This window comes from Taudactylus pleione, unplaced genomic scaffold, assembly GCF_031769625.1.
Source record: "Taudactylus pleione unplaced genomic scaffold, aTauple2 ptg000196l, whole genome shotgun sequence".
Taxonomy (NCBI): Eukaryota; Metazoa; Chordata; class Amphibia; order Anura; family Myobatrachidae; genus Taudactylus; species Taudactylus pleione.
Window position 1 is genome coordinate 561,737 of NW_028284598.1, and position 24,036 is coordinate 585,772.

Sequence of the window (24,036 nt, forward strand, 5' to 3'; positions counted from 1 at the left end):
GCATAGTTGTTCAGCAGAGGCGCCACGCCGGGCTGCCCACGAGGGACCCACAGAGCGAGTAGAATGAGCAGATAATGTAGCTGGCACAGGAAGGACAGACTGTGTTTAAGCCTGTGAGATAGTCATGCGAATCCATCTGGCCAGAGTCTGTTTGTTAGCTGGCCATCCCGTCTTATGGAATCCATATTAGATGAAGAGGGAGTCTGATTTCCTGATAGAACTAGTGCTGTCCGCATACATCTTCAGAGCACAGACCAGATGCAAAGAGGCCTCACCTGCCGAAAGGTCTGGTGATTGAAAGGTCGGAAACCACAATTTCCTCATTAACGTGGAAATGAGAAACCACTTTGGGAAGGAAACCCAGGCACGTTCGAAGAACAGCCCTGTCCTGATGAAAGATTAAAAATGGGGAGTGACATGAAAGCGCCCCTAAATCCGATACCCTACAAGCAGATGCTATAGCCAGAAGAAACAGAGTCTTCGCAATGAGCCACTTGACATCCACTGATTCCAAAGGTTCAAGTGGAAGTTCCCAAAGTGCGTGGAGAACCACTGACAAATCCCACAGAGCCACAGGAGGGACAAAGGGACGTTGTATAAGTAGAACACCTTGCAGGAAGGTGTGAACATCTGGTAGAGGAACAATTCTGCGCTGGAACCAGATGGACAGAGCAGAGACGTGCACGTTCAGAGATGCTAAGCGGAGTCTGAGATACAATCCTGCCTGAAGAAAGGCAAGTACTTTAGAAACCTTAAAAACCTGAGAGTCAGTTTCTAGGGGCACACCACTGGAAATATATATGCCATACCCAGTAATAAATCCTGGCAGAGGCTGGTTTACAAGCTCTGATCATGATCTGGACCACAGAGCTAGAAAATCCCTTAGACCCTAGTAGGGATGTCTCAAGAGCCAAGCCGTTAAAGACAGGCGGGCCAGGTCCAGATGTAGACAGGGACCCTGACACAACAGGTCTGGTCATAGAGGAACGTCTATGGAGAGACATTGAAGGTCGGGGAACCGATGGAGCCTGGGCCAAGCCGGAGCTAACAACAGGACTTTGCCCCCTTCCTGTTTGAACTTCTGAAGAACTCGAGGAAGAAGGGATATTGGAGGGAAGAGTGTGCCAAATGGAAGGTCCACTTCACAGATAAGGCATCCACGTAGGCCGCGCTGGGGTCCCTTGTCCTGGCTCCATACACTGGAAGTTTGTGGTTGTGTCTTAAGGCCATGAGATCCACATCTGGTAGGCCCCATTTGTCCACTAGAAGTTGAAAGACCTTCTGGATGTAGAGACCACTTTCCTGCATGCATGTCATGATTGCTTAGGAAATCTGCATCCCAATTCAGAATTCCTGGGATGAACACCACGTATATGTCTTGGTGATGGCGTTCGGTCCATGTGAGAATGTGGGACACTTCTGCCATTGCTGCTCGACTTCGAGTGCCTCCCTGGTGATTGAGTTAGGCCACTGCCGTGGCGTCGTCGGACTGTACTTGTACTAGCCTGCTATGAAGAATATCCTGAGCCAGAGTGAGAGCTCTGTAGATAGCTCAGAGTTCCAGGATGTTGATTAGTAAGACCCCCTCGGCCTGAGTCCAGCGGCTCTGAAAGGAGTGCTGGCCAGTCACCGGGCCCCACCCTCAGAGGCTTGCGTCCATGGTAAGGAGTACCCAGTCTGGGATCCAAAAGGGGCATCCCTTGTTCAAGTGGGACGTCTGTAGCCACCAGACTAGAGACAGGCAAACCTCTGGGGAGAGACTCATCATCTGTGATCTGAGCAGATGAGACAGCCCGTTCACTTGGAGGGGATCAGGTGTTGGAGGGGCCTGGAGTGAAACTGAGCGAACTCCACCATGTTGAAGGTGGACACCATGATGGACTCCAGAGTCTGCATTGCAGAGTGAATAGATACTCGGCGACTGTGTAGTAGTTTGTTTACCCTTTGTTGCAGTACCGAGATTTTGTCTGGTGTTAGGAAGATTCTCTGAACCTGAGAATCCAGGAGGGTTCCTAGATGTACCATTCTTTGAGAAGGTGTTAAGGAAGACTTTTTCCAGTTGATCAGCCAACCGTGTGTTTGTAGAAAGGCAATGGTTATTTGTAGATGGCGGTGAAGAACTTCTGGAGAGATGGCCAACAGCAATAGGTCGTCTAAATATGGGAGCAGTCTGATCCCTTGACGCCGAAGATAGGCCACCATAACTGCCATGATCCTGGTAAAGACCCGAGGAGCCATTGACAGGCCAAAAGGGCAGAGTCTGAAATTGGTAATGTTGCTGTAATATAGCAAACCGGAAATATTGTTGAAGAGAAGGCACTATAGGAAGATGTATGTAAGCGTCTTGAATATCCAGAGAAACCATAAAGTCCCCAGGCTCCATAGCCAGAATAATAGAGTGGAGGGTTTCCATACAAAACCTGGGCATCCTGATACACTTGCTCAGACTTGAAGTTGAGAATAGGCCAATGAGACCCGTTGGGTTTCTGAACTAAGAAAAGGGTAGAATAATAGCCCTCCCCTAGCTGTGCTAAGGGGCCGGGAATAATTACTTCTGAGGGCAGTAGGGACTGGCCTTTTGGGTCAGCAGGGCCTTCCTTGGGTTCGATGGAGGGCCTGTGCAAAAGAACTGCTGGGGGGTTGCCTCAGGAAGGATAGGGCATATCCGTGAGAAACCACTTCTCTTATCCAGGCATCTGTTGTGGTCTAACGCCAGTACTGGGCAAATTGAAGAAGTCAGGCTCCCACCCTGGGAGCCCCCAGGGAGAGGCCCGTCCATCAGACTGAGGATTTATCCTCAGATTTGGTAGCTGGACGTCTAGTGGCCCAGGTCTGCTTGGGCCTAGGCTTGGAAGCGTTTGCATTATATGCAGAGGGCAGGAAAGCCGTCTTGGAGGCTGCTAAGGTAGTCACAATTTGTCCAATTCTGGACCAAACAGGATATCTCCTGAATAAGGCAGAGACTCCAAAGCCTTTTTAGAGTCCGCATCTGCCTTCCATGAGTGGAGCCAAACAATACGGCGGGCTACTACAGAAGTGCAAGATGCCTTGGAGGCTAGGAGAGCCACAGTCATAGCTGCTTAGTCTCCTTAAATGAGGTTGCCGTATTGATAGGTAAGGTAGCATTCTTGACTAAACGTGTCACGTGGGAATCCGTGCTGGGGGAACTTCCCATTTAGTGCAATCAGTAGCGGGAAGTGGATAAAAGGAGCTTAAACGCTTAGGCAGCTGAAATCTTTTAGTAGGCATATTCCATGCCTCACCCATATGATCCGATAGCTGATGAGAGTGAGGAAATTCAGGCAAAATAACTTTTTGTCCTTTAAATGATGGCTGTTTTGCCTTGGGTGCAGGTTCCTTCTCTTCTATTTGAAGAATCAATTTTACAGCTCTTACAAGTGCAGGTATATTTTATTTAGAGGGGGCTTCCTCATCTCCCGAAGGAGAGTCAGAGTGAGAGAGGTCTAAATCTTCTGCCTCCCCAGATGATGAATCAGAATCTGATAGCTGGATGGACTGGGAAGATAACTCAACACACTTAGTAGATTTACTAGGTAAGGGCAGTGGTGTAAGTTCATCCCAGATGCCCGGAGATGTTATAATTTGGCACCCTGAGCTGAGGGAGGGGCCGCAGGGAGAGCGCCTTGTTCCCTATGCTGACTTCAACCACCGGGTCCCCTGGCCCTACAAAATGCCCTGCGCCAGTAGTATTTATGCCCTGGTGCTCTAGTGGAGTCTCGGACGAAATGGTGTCAGCGTCTCCGGTCTGTCTCCCAAGATTGGAGGTAAGACTGCACATATACGCGGATCCCCGTGAGCTGGGTTCCACCTTACTTGTCCCCTTGCTCCTGGCTGCAGTCTGGCATTCAGGGAGCCTCTGCTAGCTAGGTCCCCCACAGCCCAGCCAAGAGTACCTAGCTGGGGGCTGGTGTCACTGCACCGCAGAGGGGTGATGGAGCAGCAGTGCAGACGTCCCATGGACTGTCTCGTGCTGCTGCTCATAGTAGATAAATAAAAAATCATAAAAATAAGCCTTAAAAGTGGCCCTCTGGTAAAACGGTGATCCAGCTCCTGCCGGACACCAATGAAACTGAGTTGCCTTCAGGCTGTGGGCGGGGTATAGGGGGATGGACCGGAGCATCCTGGGATTGAAAAGCTTTGCTGTTGGTGTCCAGTCCTCCAGGTCCCACCTACACCCCAATTGTCTCCCCTGTGGAGCCCTATGGACCCTGAAGAAAAAAAGCAGAGATATCTTATAACCCTGAAGCCAAACCTGCGCCCCAGGGTTTCCCCCTCTACTCCCACTATCTGTTGGGTTCCTCATGGCTCTACTCTACTGTGCTGCCCCACAGGGGTGTAACTAGAACTTTGTGTGCCCCATAGCAAAACTTTTAAGAGGCACACAGTTGTAGTGCCCCTTATAACACATTATGCCCCCCTCCAGCAACTCTCCCTGTGTCCCTCTGGGAGCATCTCACCTCCCCCTGGTGTCCGTCCACCAGCCTCTATTCTTGTTTGGTGCCGGGCCACCAACACCTGTATGCAGTCGCAGCCATGGGGAAACAGCGCCAATATTATTTTTAATCAGACGCTGGTCGTGAGCCATTCGGAACTCTTGGATAAGCAGATGCTGGTCCGCGGGTTCCTATTAGCTTGTGACCAGCGCCTGATTAAAAATTATATCAGCGCTGTTCCTCAAGAGCTGCCGCAGCTGCATACAGGTGCTGGTGGCCTGGCACCAAAAATAAAATAAACATTGCATTTTGCAGGGGGTTGCTTGCCCTAAGCTGCCGGGCCCCTTAGCAAATGCACCCCTTGCACCATCTATAGTTACGCCACTACTGCCCCCTTTATACGGATGACATCCACACCTCCCCTTGTACGCCAGTGTGACACACTGCCTCTCCATTGCTTGGATGTCTCAATATTGCCTAAAGCTCATCTTAATTCCTCCCAGCATCACAACCTCCTTCTAATCTCCCACCATTCTTGACTCACTCTCCCTGTTGGAGGCGTGCTTGGTGCTGCCTCTGTTGCAGACTACACAGCCACCGGGCACTAGGACCGGGAGTGGCTTTTGCTAGAGGCACAACCTCTGACCTGCGCATGCATGGCTACCTACCATCTTTCTCCTCAGCATCCTGTATGAACGGACGTGCCCCACAAGCGTGGGAGTTCTACAGTGACTCCATTAGACTTTATCATCACTGCAGCATATATTACAGACCCCACTTCTGCCACCAATGATTATGAGCTAAATACAGTGTGCATACACCTGGCGAACTACAACACCCAGCATTCCCTGGCTGAAATATCTCTGCATCCTGTACCTGCTGCATTACTGTTAGCCCCATGTTATCCTGTTACATATTTCTACCTGGTTAATAAAGCAGTTCCCTGGATAAGCCCCCCCTTCTGTCTTCTTAGCCAGTACCCTTGTGTCTCCACTCCAGCCAGCCCCACTAATGTCTCTCCAGCCATCCGATTCTGCAGACAGCACACCCTTCTGTCTCCAACCAGCCCTCCCTTTTGTCACCCGCCAGCCCAAGATTGTGTGCCTCCAGCCAGCATCACTCATCTTACCCTAGCAGTTACTCCTCCTCATCTCACGGTCATGGCTCCTCTCAGCGGTGCGATGTCATAACGTCCCATGCGCTGTGCCGCATTACAAAACAAACTTCATTGTACATGTCCCTGTCACCGGGCCTGTAGAATCGGACATGAGGAAGCCAGGGGCAGTGGGCCTGGAAAGCCACTGAGGGACGAGCCCAGTTTTCTGTTCGGGCCTGATAATCTAGTCCTGGCAGTCTCCCCCACCCATGATGGCAGCCCTGGGGCTGGGGACGGTGCAGTCACAGAGAGCCAGGCAACTCAATATTAGCGTATACACATTAGTCCTCCATTCACGCCCAGCGTACTGAATTTCAGCAGGATCAGATGTAACATGTGCAGAAGGATTAGATTTGGGAGGGTCATGTCCTAGCTCAAATCTTAACTGCAGTGTAAGAATGAAGCTGTCCAGCATCTGTGGGCTACATGCAAAAGCAGACAGTATTTACCCTGCATGCAAAAATAATAAATGTATTTGCCCCCATTGCATTGCATTGCAGTAAGGTTTTTTTTCTACTTTGCTCCCAAATTTAGGGTCAATCCTATTAGGTGCGAATTGTGAGGTGCTATTTTCACTTCGAATTTGCATAGCAAATTAATTTTGCAATCCAATTAGCAACTCACACTGAATCAGTCAGACTGAATTTGCAACTTTCCACTCGCACCTCCCTGAGGGTGAGAGATGGAAAGGAAAATCTTTATTTTAAGGTTAAAATGTCGGGATATTGTGCTGAACCCCTAGGACAACCCCCTAATGTCCAATTAGGGATTTGGAAGTTTCCAATTAACTTAATTAGTCCAATAATTACATGTAATTTTTTTGAGTAAAAAGAAAAAAAAAATTCCTCAAATTACCCCTAATCAACTTTTTCGTTAGTTTAGGCACCCCAAATTTAAATTACAATATTTTTTTTTAATTTTTCAAGGTGCCCCCAAAGTACCCCAAAATCACCTTTCCTATTTTTTTTTGCATTTTTCGATTAATTCGTTTGAGATTAAATGAAAAGTTTTTTTTTTTTAAATTTTCTTGCATTTAAAAAAAACAAAAACTCAAATCAGCCATTTGACACCATTTAAAAACCTACAGTACCTTCTTAATGGCCACAAACAGCTTTCTATACGGTCTTGCTAACTAAATTATCCATTTTGTGGGGTCCAGGATGGTCTCCCCACATTTTCAGGCACTTCTCGCAAATCTCATTTGGCAGTCAATTCGCAGCCCTCCGCTGCTAGTGCGAATAGGCATTTTTAATTGGACTGGAGAATTCTCGGGAGCGTGCTTTGCTGCGAAGTGTGCGAGTTTCAAGAAACAATCTCGCAATTCGGATAGGATTGACCCCTTAGAATCAGCTCCTGTGGGTATGGGCACATACTTTATAATTCCCACCCTCTATAAATATACTCTTTATTATTAGTTTGCATTTCTATAGATTGTAAGCTTGCGAGCAGGGTCTTCCTACCTATATATCAGTCTGTTATTACCCAGTTTGGTTCTATTAATGTTTCCAATTGTAAAGCACAACGGAATATGCTGCGCTATATAAGAAACTGTTAATAATTTATATGGCGCAGGTGCTTTTCACTTATTAACCTGACCGCAAAATGGACCACAGCGATAGGCTGGAAACAGAACCATTTGTAATTTCCCAACATCCGTAGATTCAAGACACAAATGTTTCCAAACTGCTCTGATCTGGAATAGCTGGACAAACGAAGATGGATGATCAACCCTCCAGCATGGAGGGAAATGCAAGATTTTGTCTTGAAGGACTATTTATAAATATATTTAAGGTGCTAATTTTCCTGTTGTTCCACCTCTTCTCCAGCATATAGATTTAAATGAAACGGATTTATAGAAGTTTTATAAACACTTACATAAATGGAGAAAAAAAAAAAAAAAAAAAAACAGAACAAAAATCTCTAGAGATAATTAACTACACTGTATGTACAGTGTGAAAAAGGTCTTAGTTGGCACTACGCTGTCCACACAGCCCTCCCTGCGCATGCTACAGTGTTCGCCTACTTGGTACGCGTCCAGAGCTGCAGAAGGAGCATAGTAGGTAAACAGAGGTCTAAGATGTCGTTCGAAGTAGAGAACACATTTACTGTTTTTGTGCAGGAATTTATTTTTTGTTTTGTTTCATTTTAGGATTGCATGACGTTGGTACAGCAAATCAAAACTTTTTTTTTTTTCTTTCAAACTTTTACAAAAAAAAAAACCCAACAACAATCAATAACTATATATATATTTTTTTCATATAAGTTTTCTGGCTCAGTCTGCAATCTTTTCTACAGCCAAATTATAAAAGAAATAAAAATTGTAAAAAACCCTGCTACACTTCAGCAAAACAAGAGGAAAAAAAAAATATATGTATATATAAACAATAGCATTTACAGATGCACAAAATCTGCCGCTTTGGCTTCTTGGAAAAAAAACAAAAAAAAAATAAAAATTAAATTTTTAGATTAAACAATTTTTTTTTCTCTTTTAAAACATAAATAAGTTAGTACAATGTTTCAGTGTCTTTACACAGCAATTCACACACCTCAAATTGGTCATCATAGAGTATGCTACATACAAAGACAATGCACAAGGGGCAGGTGATGAGTGCGTACTATTGCTGGGCGCTGCTGGTTTCAGCGCCCAGGAAGTGCAGTATTGGTGAAATATACAGCCTCCCCGTCTTCCTGTGATCGCAGGGTGGGCTGTGCATCCGGAAATTACCCTGTCAAGTGTGAATATGATATAACATGATTAACCCCCAACCCTGACAAGTGGGACTAGTACTGTTCAAAGATACTGGTTTTCCCAATTTAATAACGGAAATGCGTTGGTTGGATGAAAAGAAAGCGTTCAACCAGGCTTTTGTTACACAGCTGTAGCCAGCGTTCACAAGATAAGATTATTTTTTTCAAACCCTATCACAAATTAAAAAATAGATATTTATATGTACACACATAAAAAAAAAGAAAAAACAGACTGTAATAAAAAACGTTTTAAAAAAATAGTAAAAAAAAAAAAATACTGTGGAGCCATCTTTCAGCACAAGTACGGCCTGAACACACTGTTAAGAAGGGACGGGTATGCTTACAGCTCCATCCACGGACTGTTATTGAAGAAACTGTATTTTGCTGGGTGCAGGAGAAAATCGGGTGCAGTACCTCACACAGCCTGCAAGTAGCGCTGTGCATTCGCATCAAGGGAACTGTAGCCAATCAGAGACCATAGAGTACTACAGCCAGCAAGAGATAGTCTTATTAATATTTTCAGAGTGATGAAACTGCAGGCAGGAGATGCGAGAAGACTTATTGGGATCCGAGTCACCGCATAAGAAATAAATTAATTAATTTGGCCAACGCCTTCTTTTCATTTGTAGCTTTAACTCTCCTTTTCCAAATACACCCAGTCAGATCACCATGTTCTCAAGACATTTTTTATTTCCTTCCCACTTGGTTCCTTGACTGTTCTTAAAATGGGGACATACAAAATCTGCATTCGACCAAATCATTGGTGAAACGCGTCGTGTAGGCAACACCACTTGCAACTCCCTACCAGCTTACACCCACACCAACCTGGCTGCCGCCCATGATTGCCTACCTTGGGAACAGGGGAGTTGTGTTGGTATCCCAGGAACTAAACTAAAATGACTTAAATTGTGGTGCATCTGTAGATTTCATGCTACTTAGGCAGGCATTATAAATAAAATGATTTCCATCAATTAAATAGGAATTGTTAGGCTGAATTCTAGCGTATAGTCAGGCTGCCAGGACTGTGGGCGAGTGACTGGTTCGGGTTAATGTCAGATTTTTTTTTTTTTGGTGCCCGAAGCAACAGAGACATGCGGGGTGGCAGAGACCCAAATTGTGGGTCCAGCCACCAGGGGGGTAATGAACATGGAAGAGGTGGAATTTAAACAGGAAAAAAAAATTTAACATTTTTTTAAAAAATTTTGTTTCATTAATGTGAAAAGCCAGAAAGGTAACGTCACACACAGACGCCAGGTGTCTAATTTCACTTTTTAAACCGCATTATAAAAAAAAAAAAAAAAATAATGAAATCAAGTAAAATGTTGGTTTCTATGGGAAAACACCACATTTCTCCTCTGCACCAGCTTGTACAACGTCCCGATGTGTTACAGGCCAGATTGTGCTGAATGAAAAAGATCCGTCAGATGATCTTCCATTTAGGCCCCCGATAATTCTGTTCACTCCAATCAATCAGTGTGACACCCATCTCACACCCCACCCCGCCCCTCTCTAAAACATTTTATGTGCTACACAAGGGGCGATGGGAAGTACACGGGTAGTGAGAGAAGTAGAAGGTGCCAGTTGCACAATGCTACATGTTATGCCCAGGCTGTGTAGTGTTACTCTGTATCAGTGCTTGCAGGAGTCTCCCACCAGTGACAGAGTCCACGGGCTGAGTGGGCAGGAGTCAGCCGACACTGGGGGAAGGCGAGACTGGTTCCTGTGTGTGAGAGAGAGAGAGAGAGAGAGAGAGAGAAGAATTCATGAGAAGTTTAGAAAATTATTATTAATAAAAATATAAATAATATATATATATATATATATATATTTTACACACACACACACACACACACACATATATATAGCTAGACACTATAACCATTGGATCATCATGCATTTGCATTTGTTTTCAAATACAAGCACGTTCTACCTCCAGACCACATCCTGACCCAGGCCCCCACCCTGACTTCCGCTGTGTGTTGTTTACAGCTACGAGTTCCACGATGTGTGTATAACGGTCTTCTGGCTACAATATGATGAGTTTCCTGACAGCAGAAGCGGCTTGGTCGCAGGACGCAGCGCTGGGTCATTAGGAACGTGGATACATAAACACTCACAGTAACCCTGACCATTCACACCAGCTACTAAACGTGCATAACGCAGCCCACTCGCCAGACTGACCATCTCCCCATCCAACTCCTCCTGTCTCTGCAACCATACAGACAGGTTCCAAAATCATCACACGGAGTGCTAGCTCTGCAGTCCCGCCAGAGAGAAGCACAGGAACAATAACCTGCGAATTGGAGCGGAGCGGATAGCGCTGTGTGAGAAATGCTGGGGAGTCAGGGTCTGGTTGCAATAGACAAAGTGAGTCAGGATGAGAGGTCGCGACCTACATAAAGTGACGTGTCCCCAGCACAGACAAAGTCTCCGACATACCTGTTCCTCTACGTGCTGGGGCGACTCTTCTTGGGCGTTTGCTCAGGTGAGGGCGTCAAGCTGCTCTCTGCCGATTCTCCAGCGTCCCTCCTGTGGGATCTTTTTGTGTTGGCCGAAGGAGCGTCAGCTAAAAGGAGAGGACACCCAGGGTTAGACAGGAGGGAGCATGAAGGGGAGCGCTGCACAGACAAATAGGTTCTCATTCTGGGGGAGATGTATCAAACCTTGGAGAGAAGTTGCCCAAAGAAGAACCTGGTTGGGAGTAAATGCAACGGTCATGTGATTTGCATATAGAGTACAACATTACCCAGAATTCACTTCTTCCCCTAGTAACATGACAATGCTCAGCCTTCCCATGTGTCACAGTAGAACATGCAAGACAGACACATAAACAAATGTAAAACAAACACGCATGACAGGTACACACAAAATCAACTACAATGCAACACAAATCAGGTGCTCACAAAATCTGACGCAATGCAACACTTATGCCAGCTAGATACAATCTAACACAATATTATTATTATTATTATTATTATTATTAATAATAAGTAACGACCCTCAGCCAAGTACATATATAGGTATGCAGACGGCATCCAGACTGTCTAATCCCAGCAAGGGTCTAATGACAGGCGTCGAAATCCCGACGCCTGTCATTTTACCTACGCCGGGAGCCCGGCATCCCGATCGAAGGCAAGCCGGGCGCGGACAGCCGCAGGGGGGGGGGGGGGGGGGGGTTAGGGGCTCCTGGGGGGGACTTAGGGTTAGGCACCCCCCCCAGGAGAGTTAGGGTTAGGCACCCCCGGGAGGGAGGTTAGGGTTAGGCAGCGAGGAAGGGGGGGTTAGGTTTAGGCAGCGGGGAAGTGGGGGGTTAGGTTTTGGCACTTGGGGGGGAGGTGAAGGTTAGGCACCCCTAAGGGTGGGTTAGGGTTAGGTTAGTTTATACTTACCTTTAGTGCAGTCGGGATCTTCACTGGTGCTGGTCTTCCGGCGTCGGGATTTGAACATGCGTCCGGCGGTAAATCATACTCATATCGATCCCCATATATAGTACTCAGATTCAATGTCATGCAAACACACCACGATACCATGGAAAGTGCGAGAGCCAGATGACATGTAACAAATATGCCAATTAGATGCAAAGCAGCACTATAATACAGCAAACACACAAGCTGGCAAATTTAGGAAGAATGTGACACAAATCGCTCAGATACACAACAGATAAAATGTAATACACGAAAGGTACAGTGTAAACACTGAGTAACACAAAACAGTGACACTAAGCTACCATGTAAAACACAAATCAGGTACAATGTAACATACAATATAGTAATATATCACGTAACACATGACAGTCAGGTATAATATCACACACACTGAATAAAATATGCCATGTAACACAATCACACCAATATAAGTTACAGATAATCTCATTTATATTAACACACACAATCTTACAAACACACACGATACAAGGTAACCTCACTACAAACACTCAAAAGCAATGAGACACAGATTCACTGTGTAACACACATCCCAGTCAATAATGAAGCAGGACTATTCCAAGATGGAATAAGATACAACGACACACATACACTAAAGTACAAAGTAACCCTAACTGTCACACAATACAAGATACAATGTTACAAACATGCTACGATACAATGTAATACAATAATATACAATGTAAGCCTACGCATTAATACCCCCACAGGGTAACACACTACTAGACAAGTTACACACACACACACGTGCTACAATACAATGTAACACACAATGATGCAGAGTAACACTATGCTACAAGATTATACTGAGACACTATGATACAATGTAACACAAGTTATAATACACCTGATACAATTTAACACACAACACTACGAGTATACAATGTGACACACAAACACCACAAGGATACAATGTGACACACAAACACCACAAGGATACAGTGTGACACACACACACCACAAGGATACAATGTGACACACAAACACCACAAGGATACAATGTGACACAGAAACTATGATGATGCAATGTGAGACACACACACACAACCACTATGATGATGCAATATGACACACACTATGATGATGCAATGTGGCACACACACAACCACTATGATGATGCAATATGACACACACACTATGATGATGCAATGTGACACACACTGATACAATGTGACACACAGGCACTATGAGGATACAATGTGACACACACAAAAACACTATGAGGCTACAATGTGACACACAAGACAGACACTATGAGTATACAATGTGACACACACACACAGACGCTATGAGTATACAATGTGACACACACACACACAGACACTATGAGGATACAATGTGACACACACACACAGACACTATGAGGATACAATGTTGACACACACAGACAGACACTATGAGGATACAATGTTGACACACACAGACACTATGAGGATACAATGTGACACACAGACACTATGAGGCTACAATGTGACACACACAAAAACACTATAAGGCTACAATGTGACACACACAGACAGACACTATGAGGATACAATGTGACACACAAGATACACACTGAGAATACAATGTGACACACACACACAGACACTATGAGGCTACAATGTGACACACACAGACACTATGAGGATACAATGTGACACACACACACAGACACTATGAGGATACAATGTGACACACACACACAGACACTATGAGGATACAATGTGACACACACACACACACAGACACTATGAGGATACAATGTGACACACACACAGACACTATGAGGATACAATGTGACACACACACAGACACTATGAGGATACAATGTGACACACACACACAGACACTATGAGGCTACAATGTGACACACAGACACTATGAGGCTACAATGTGACACACACACACACACACACACAGACACTATGAGGCTACAATGTGACACACACACACAGACTATGAGGATACAATGTGACACACACACACACACAGACACTATGAGGATACAATGTGACACACACACAGACACTATGAGGATACAATGTGACACACACACACAGACACTATGAGGCTACAATGTGACACACACAGACACTATGAGGCTACAATGTGACACACACACACACACACACACAGACACTATGAGGCTACAATGTGACACACAAGACACACTGTGAGGATACAATGTGACACACAGACACAGACACTATGAGGATACAATGTGACACACACACACACACAGACACTATGAGGATACAATGTGACACACACACACACAGACACAGACACTATGAGGATACAATGTGACACACACACAGACACTATGAGGATACAATGTGACACACACACACAGACACTATGAGGCTACAATGTGACACACACAGACACTATGAGGCTACAATGTGACACACACACACACACACAGACACTATGAGGATACAATGTGACACACACACACACAGACACTATGAGGATACAATGTGACACACACACACAGACACTATGAGGATACAATGTGACACACACACACAGACACTATGAGGCTACAATGTGACACACACACACACACACACACACAGACACTATGAGGCTACAATGTGACACACAAGACACACTGTGAGGATACAATGTGACACACACAGACACTATGAGGATACAATGTGACACAGACACAGACACTATGAGGATACAATGTGATACACACACACACACACAGACACAGACACTATGAGGATACAATGTGACACACACACACAGACACTATGAGGATACAATGTTGACACACACAGACAGACACAATGAGGATACAATGTTGACACACACAGACACTATGAGGATACAATGTGACACACAGACACTATGAGGCTACAATGTGACACACACAAAAACACTATAAGGCTACAATGTGACACACACAGACAGACACTATGAGGATACAATGTGACACACAAGATACACACTGAGGATACAATGTGACACACACACACAGACACTATGAGGCTACAATGTGAGACACACAGACACTATGAGGATACAATGTGACACACACACACAGACACTATGAGGATACAATGTGACACACACACACAGACACTATGAGGATACAATGTGACACACACACACACAGACACTATGAGGATACAATGTGACACACACACAGACACTATGAGGATACAATGTGACACACACACACAGACACTATGAGGCTACAATGTGACACACACAGACACTATGAGGCTACAATGTGACACACACACACACACACACACACAGACACTATGAGGCTACAATGTGACACACACACAGACACTATGAGGATACAATGTGACACACACACAGACACTATGAGGATACAATGTGACACACACACAGACACTATGAGGATACAATGTGACACACACACAGACACTATGAGGCTACAATGTGACACACACAGACACTATGAGGCTACAATGTGACACACACACACACAGACACTATGAGGCTACAATGTGACACACAAGACACACTGTGAGGATACAATGTGACACACACAGACACTATGAGGATACAATGTGACACACAGACACAGACACTATGAGGATACAATGTGACACACACACACACAGACACAGACACTATGAGGATACAATGTGACACACACACAGACACAGACACTATGAGGATACAATGTGACACACACACAGACACTATGAGGATACAATGTGACACACACACACAGACACTATGAGGCTACAATGTGACACACACAGACACTATGAGGCTACAATGTGAAGCACACACACACACAGACACTATGAGGATACAATGTGACACACACGCACAGACACTATGAGGATACAATGTGACACACACACAGACACTATGAGGATACAATGTGACACACACACACAGACACTATGAGGATACAATGTGACACACACACACATACACTATGAGGCTACAATGTGACACACACAGACACTATGAGGCTACAATGTGACACACACACACACACAGACACTATGAGGCTACAATGTGACACACAAGACACACTGTGAGGATACAATGTGACACACAGACACAGACACTATGAGGATACAATGTGACACACACAGACACTATGAGGATACAATGTGACACACAGACACAGACACTATGAGGATACAATGTGACACACACACACAGACACTATGAGGATACAATGTGACACACACACACACAGACACTATGAGGATACAATGTGACACACACACAGACACTATGAGGATACAATGTGACACACACACACAGACACTATGAGGCTACAATGTGACACACACAGACACTATGAGGCTACAATGTGAAGCACACACACACACAGACACTATGAGGATACAATGTGACACACACGCACAGACACTATGAGGATACAATGTGACACACACACAGACACTATGAGGATACAATGTGACACACACACACAGACACTATGAGGATACAATGTGACACACACACACATACACTATGAGGCTACAATGTGACACACACAGACACTATGAGGCTACAATGTGACACACACACACACACAGACACTATGAGGCTACAATGTGACACACAAGACACACTGTGAGGATACAATGTGACACACACAGACACTATGAGGATACAATGTGACACACAGACACTATGAGGATACAATGTGACACACACACACACACACACACACAGACACTATGAGGATACAATGTGACACACAAGACACACTGTGAGGATACAATGTGACACACACAGACACTGACACTATGAGGATACAATGTGACACACACAGACACTATGAGGATACAATGTGACACACACACAGACACTATGAGGATACAATGTGACACACAAGACACACTGTGAGGATACAATGTGACACACACAGACACTATGAGGATACAATGTGACACACAGACACAGACACTATGAGGATACAATGTGACACACACAGACACTATGAGGATACAATGTGACACACAGACACAGACACTATGAGGATACAATGTGACACACACACACACAGACACAGACACTATGAGGATACAATGTGACACACAAGACACACTGTGAGGATACAATGTGACACACACAGACACTATGAGGATACAATGTGACACACACAGACACAGACACTATGAGGATACAATGTGACACACAGACACAGACACTATGAGATAACAGTACAGGGATAAGAACAGGTCGGGTTACAGCAGGTGACCCCATGTGACATGCACTATACACTGGTGACCCCACACATCGCAGACCCCGCCCCCCGCGGGGCGTACTACAGCCCTTCCTCCGTCCTCACCCGCCGGCTCCCCGCTCCTCCTCCTCTCCTGGGCCGGTTCCGTCTCCTCCTCTGGGCCGGACCGGTGGCTGTCCCTCTGGTGTGGCCCCCGGCGGTAGAAGTCGGGTGTGTCGGGCCCCGCCAGCTCCCAGCTCAGGGGCCCCTCCAGCGGGCGCTCGTTGCAGAAGTCGAAGTTCCAGCGCTCCTGCTGCTCGTCCTCCAGCGCCCCCCGGCACCGGGCCAGCTCCCGGGACAGCCGCTCGTGATCCACCGGGCCGAACAGGCAGCGGCGGGCGGGGGGGCGCGGAGAGCCCGGGGCCCGGGACACCCGCTCCACGCCCGGCGAGCCCGGGGACAGGCGCACGCCCGACATGGGGCTCAACAGCTCGGGCTCAGCGGGTCACCGGCTCTCTGCGCTGCCCAATATGGCGGTGGGGCAGCCAGCGCCCGTCGGGTGGATTTAAACGCCCCCTGCCGGTGATTGGCTGCCGGCGGGACCCTCCCGGTTAAGGTGGAACGGGGGAGATGCGAAGTGACCCCAAACACCCGATATATAATGTGAGGGAACGTAAATGTGGTCTGTCCTAGGGTGTACTGCACACCCGGATTGCACATACAGTACGTGTGCGTGGGAATGTAATATATGGTGTATATCATGTGTAGTATATGGCATTTAGGCATGCCAGCTGTTGTAGAATATCGCCCTGTGGCACTGTAGCTGTTGTGGAACTACAAGTCCCAGCAGACCACTGGTAGCAGGACACTCTGCAATGATTGGGAACCACCCTGGTCAGTACCCTGTGGGACCAGAGCCAGATCACATTAGGTCAGGCTATGCTCAGGTCTAGGGCCCAGCGGGCTCTGAGGGGCCCGGATCCACTAGGCGATTAAACCTAGCAATGGAGCGATAACGACGGTTATCATCGCTCCATTGCTTGGTAATCGGGCAGTAAAAGGTTAAAAACAACCATCCATGCGCACGCCCGCTGGTCGTTATTAACATCAATCATCACCCAAACATGACAGCCAACCTGACGACCGCCGTCAGGTTGCCATGTTCGGGGATGATTGATCTGCATACACTGAACGTCTGAACGTTCAGTGTATGCACTTCACCCCGCGGGAGAGGACGGCGTCATAATCGTGCCGTCTTCCCCGTATCGTGTAATGGATGGGCAGCTTATATATGTTGGTCGTTCCGGCTTTGAAAACGTGCACCAATGCATGAACGATAATGATGTCCAATAACGACTAATTGACGGGCAAAACAGTACGACGCAAACGACCTGAGGGATCGTGCATGGCTGGTCGTTTAGGGCATTTTACTGCACGATTTGCGGACAATTTCCAAGCGATTGAACGATAACGACAGTTGTTCTCGCTCAATCGCTAGGTTTAATCGCCTAGTGGATGGGCAGCTTAAAGGGCTCAAACCAGTATCTCGCCTAGGACCCCATGGGATCCTAAGCTGGCAGATGCTTGTGTTTGTGGACAGACCGCTCAGGGCCATGATCTCTGCCCAATATGGTTTTTATTTTCTATTTTAATTAACAGTAATATCAAAACATGTATCCACAATGGCTATACCGGTCGCAGATAGGACTGGCGCTGACGTGCATCACTATCACGGTATACTTTCGCAAAGCCGCTAGCTGACTAAACCATTTCCTCCATTTGGGGCCTATTCGTTAAAATTTATGGTCTCCTGCGGGCTATTATGGGCCCATTTATCATTTAATATTTGTGGTGTATTCCCACGAGAACACAAAATGCCCATTTTTTTTGTGGGGGGGGGGGGGGTTAGGGGATACCAGCAAATATTAAGTATTCGCCAGATGTATGAAGGAGGGATCGTAGCAAATATCCCTGATACCTGCTGCTGTCCCTCCATTTCAGCAAAACACCGTAACCCCCAAAGGTTTCTAAGGGGAATGCAATGCTGTCAGATTTACCAAGTTCCGGAATACAATGCTCGGTCCCTGCAGCTTACGCCATCTGAAGCTAGCGTCAGCCGCTGTACCCTATGGGCTACATATTGCAATAATAGCCGAGAGAATCCCCCGGCAATGGCCGCCACGCATGTGTGGTCTGTAGACCACACATGCGCAAAAGTCCCGGCACGGGAGTGAAGAGCATGCTGTCGCAGGGACAGGCTCCTTTCGCAGGAGCTGGTAAGGAGTTAGGAGATGACGTAACCTTAGATAAAGAGATGACATTTAAGGCTTTCTAGGATGGATGAAAGCCGGACTGAGCGTTTGAAGGTATTCCAGAGGTTTGAAGAAGAGAGGGTGATATTCTGAAGGCGGGAGTAGGAAGAGGAGGTGAGGTGGCTGCCATTGGTAGAGCAGTGTGGGCAGAAGTGAGGGGAGATGAGGTTGGCGTTGGTGGCGCAGAAGCATGGTCTGGGGCTGGCTAGTTGAGCGAGTGAAGTTTGAACTTGATTCTATATAGGATAGAAAGCCATTGGAACAACTGGCAGAGATGGGCAGCAGACGTAAAATGGAGAGGAAAATGAGGTGGGCAGCAGTATTGAGGATACCCTGAAGAGGGGGTGGAGTGGTAGATCCTCTGGCCAGTGAGAAGTAATTTCCTTAAATGAGTTGTAGTGGATTCCATGGTGAGAATCAGGGCCCTCCTACATGAAAATGGAGCGGCCTCTTGGACGCTCGCATAGCTGTGGGTGACCACCTACAGCTATAGCGAGCGTCCATGATGATGGTCGTGATGGTCAAGACCATCGGGCTTGCGACGGAGACCCTGTGGTAGGGTCTCGCTGCCGCAAGCCCTGGAGTGATTTTGGCTCTATCAGAGCCAAAATCACTCCCACTGACATCACTACTGATGTCAGTGGGGCCGGCTTCAGACGGTAGGCGTTCCCATGGGAACGCCTCCGTCTGGCAGCCACGCCCACCAAAGGGGGCGTGCTGTCAATCAACATCGACAGCACGCCCCCTTTGGTGCGAGACCCGGAGCGACGCCTACCCCGTCGCTATCCGGGTCTCGCGCATGCGCACGACGGAGCTCCCTCCGTCGCGCGCATGCGCAGTAGGGCACCATCGACCAGCTTGTGAGCGTCCTGCGCTCGCCAGTGGGTCTGAATCAGGCCCTTGGATTGTGGAATGGTGCCCACATCCACGGGGGAAAAAGCAAACATTCAGGTTAGGCAGGCTGGCCCTACTACCCCATCTAACAGAATCGGTATGAAAGCGGCCGGCGGTATGATTCCCGGCAGCGCCTGGCCGACCAAAGCAGAGTTCCCGGCAGCGGAAGCCTGACAGCGCTGGAAATCCCAATCGTCGATCGGTAAGTACTGACTAACCTAACCCTCTTTAGGGGTGCCTAACCCTAACCTCCCCCCCCCAAGTGCCTAACCCTAACACCCCCCTTCCCCGCTGCCTAAACCTGTCCCCTGGGGGGGTGCCTAACCCTCCCTAGCCTAGCCCTAACCCTCCCAGGGGAGGGGTGCCTAACCCTAAGTCCCCCCCTGCGGCTGTCCGCTCGAAGGGATGCAGGGCGCCGGTCTCCCGGCGTCTGGGAAATGTCAGGCGTCTACATCTATTCGCCCGGCATTTCACCCTCGCCGGAATATGACAGTCGGGAAGCCGGCTGCCGGTATTAAGGCAGACAGCTTCCCGATTGTATACCCATCTAACGGCTACAGCTGCCACACATCGTTCCAACCAGCCAAGTAGTTGGAAAGAAAATCTGGTAATGTATGAGAGCAAACGTCAGTCGGCCCAATTGCTCCCAAATGCTGCAAAACGGACTAAAATTGTCGTTTTAGTAAATTCAAACATTTCAATAGTAAAGTGACTGAGTTTGTAATTAAACTCTGGGATAAACCACTAAAGAGTTAAACTAAATTAATTAATCAACCAATCATCCATGTCCTAGGGCTATTTATACTGCCCAAATAAGAGGTGAGAAATTCAGCTTGAAAAATATAGTTGGTATCCGAAACGCGTTGCTGCTCCCCTACCTTTGAACTGGAGATCCAACTTGGACCTGTTATTCTACACCGACCATTACCGGGTGAGCTGATAAGTCTGTTGTCACAATATTCCACCTCAGCTTACCACAATACAATTGGGCGTCTGTGATCCAGCGCAGCCTTGCATGGTCAGTGTCTCCAGTCCTCTCCACGCTGTGCTAGCCCTGCTGCCCCCGGCGCACTAAGACGATGGCTGTGAACGCCCTGCGGCACACAAAATTCATTTGTGCCGCCAACCTTACATCAACCTCGAGCCAGTGGCGTCCTGTGGCAGTTGGCATACTGGATTGGTCTCCTGTTCCACATTACAGCTCTGAACACAGAGCATCAGTGAGTATTAAAGCTATATATCTGCTGGTGTCAGTACCAGACACACGAGACTTGTATGCACAACATTGTTAATTAAGGATACGGATTTTTCCCCTAAGACGGCCTAAACTTCATTTCTAACATTGCCTGGTCACTCTTATTGAGAGGGGAACAGTTATCTTTATACATATATTACCTTTTTACAGACTCTTCAAGGCTACCATTAAAGTAACCCATCTGTATCGGCAAAATAGATAAATTGTGCTTCCACTGGATACAAACTTGGATACATTTTGGACATTTTTTCTGTTTTATATTGAGCTAATTTTATAGTAACCTATTAATAGCAGTGGCGCAACTAGGGTATTTGGAGCCCAGGGCAAATTTGAAAAGGGATTTTTCTTTGCGCGCGCGGAAAACAAATGGGCGTGGTCACTTAAAAATGGGGCGTGCCATATGCACCTTAACCCCAGCAGTACCCCTTATACAGTACCCCCAGTATGCAGTTGTGGTCCCTCTTATGCAGGCCCATAGTAGTGCCCCTTATACAGTATCCCCAGTAGTGGTCCCCCTTATACAGCCCCCAATTAGTTCCCCCCCCAATTCAGTGCCCCATGTAGTGTTCCCCCAGTAGTGGTATCCCCTTATGCTGTGCCCTTTATATAGTGCCCCCAGTAGTCCCCCTCCCCCTATGCAGTGCCCTTTATATAGTGCCCCCAGCAGTAGTCCCGTCCCCCCCCCCATGCAGTTCCCAGTAGTGATTCCCCCTATCCAGTGCCCCCTGTAGTGGCCCTTCCTAGTATTGCCCCCAGTAGTGGTCCCCCCAGTGCAGTGCCTCTAGTAGTAGGCCCCTTTTATAATGCCCCCGGTGGTAGTTCCCCCCCTAAGTAGTAGTCCCCAGTAGAGGTTCCCCCTCCCGATTAAGGCCCCCATTTACTAATGAGTTTTATCACCAAAATGAGTGATAAATGTCACTGTGTATGATAAATGGTGCTCCAGCCAATCAGCTCCCAACTGTCATTTTTCTATCAGTGGACCGTTGTGAGCGGATTGGCTGGAGCACCATTTATCATACACAGTGACATTTATCACTCATTTTGGTGATAAAACTTGTTAGTAAATGAGGCCCTAAGTGCGCCCAGTGGTAGCCCCCCCCCCCAGTAGAGGTCCTCCCAATAATGGTGCCCCCAGTAGTAGCCACCCCCCCCGTTGTGCCCCCACCCCCAGTAGTAGAGGTCCCCCCAGTAGTAGCCACCCCCCTCCCCCGTTGTGCCCCCAGTAGTGCAGACAGGTTTAAAAATATATATATATATATATATAAAAATATACTTGCCTGAATCCACACTGCTGCTCCGGACCGCGACACCGCTCCACCCGCCAGTCCTCCCGGGTTGGCGCGCTCAGCATTATGGGAGAGACGTCATGATGTCATGACGTCTGTCCCATTACCCATTGCAGGAGCCGGACGGAAGCCCGGCTCTTGCAGTGGGTGCTGCAGCAGTCACTGAGAGTCTGACTCTCATTGGCTGCTGTTTAACACACGCATCGCCGCCAGCGCTGGCGGCGATGCGTGTGTTATGCACAGCCTGAGCCCACCTCCTAGCGCTATTGGGCAAGCGCTCATGGGGAGGGAACGGGCTCAGGTGTGCAGCACAGGACCGGCGCTGGGAGCCTAGCGCCGGTCCTGTGTAAATGTGTACCGCTGACCGCACTCACTGCGGTCGGCACTACACTGGTGGCTAACTAGGGCGGGCTGGACCGCCCACCTCGCCGCCGGTCCCCCGGCACCCACCCTGCCCGACCCCCCCTAGTTACGCCACTGATTATTAGCAATACTAATGCTTTATACTCTGTATAAGAGTCTGATCAACTCTTATTGCTGAATGTTCTTTTATGCAGATACATGGTGTTAATTAACTATCTATATTCATGTTTACAAATAAAATTTTATACAGTATGTTTATTTTTCTGATGTCCCAGCTTGAATATTTAGACGCATTAATTATCCTTTTCCTTTTCTGTGAGGTTGACAATTACCTTTTTTTTATACCGCTGCCTTTTTATTCTGATCCCTTTGTCCATCTAGCGCTAGGTAATCTTTTCCTAAATCACGGATTTAGCCAATTTGTCTGAACAACCATTTGTATCCATTTTGTGGCATTTGGGAGCAAGCGTAACACATATTATAGGTTATTATGTGCTAATTATGCCCACTTCATGGACCCACTACACTTGCTGTGAAATTAAGCATTTGAAAAGCCCAATCTAGAAATCCTGCGTTGGCCCCTGCATGTGTTGTAGATAGAGATAGATAGGAGACTGAAGTTGGATAAGAACGCCTAAGGATGCATATTAGTAATGTAATACACAAAAAGGGTTTATATGTATAAAGTGCATAGAGTGAAACAATCATTGTATTGCTCATAGCATACTTGCCGACAATTTGGCTGCTCCTTCCGGGAGGGAGCAGCCAGATCGGCAGAACAGGGGGCATGGCCAGCAAAAGGGGGCGGTCCAAACAAGCTGAGGTCGGTTTGCGGGCGTGACCACGCGATCGCGCCCTTTTAGCCCCGCCCCCGCTACACAATGCAGAAAAAAGGCATTGCGAAGCAGCTCCCCCCGCTACGGGGGTTTATCAGGTAATGGGGAGGGGGGTTCGGGGGATC

At 47.2% G+C, this 24,036-nt stretch overlaps 1 protein-coding gene across 1 annotated transcript; it reads right to left on the reverse strand.

Moving 5' to 3' along the window:
• Positions 1-7,699: 7,699 nt before the first annotated feature.
• On the reverse strand, positions 7,700-17,526 carry CDKN1B (cyclin dependent kinase inhibitor 1B). Its single transcript, XM_088476844.1, has 3 exons — positions 17,092-17,526; positions 10,798-10,924; positions 7,700-10,078 (listed from the first exon to the last, which is right to left on the reverse strand). The coding sequence occupies exons 1-2, from the start codon at positions 17,441-17,443 to the stop codon at positions 10,806-10,808; spliced, it is 471 nt and encodes a 156-aa protein (XP_088332970.1). The 5' UTR covers positions 17,444-17,526; the 3' UTR covers positions 7,700-10,078; positions 10,798-10,805.
• Positions 17,527-24,036: the final 6,510 nt, after the last annotated feature.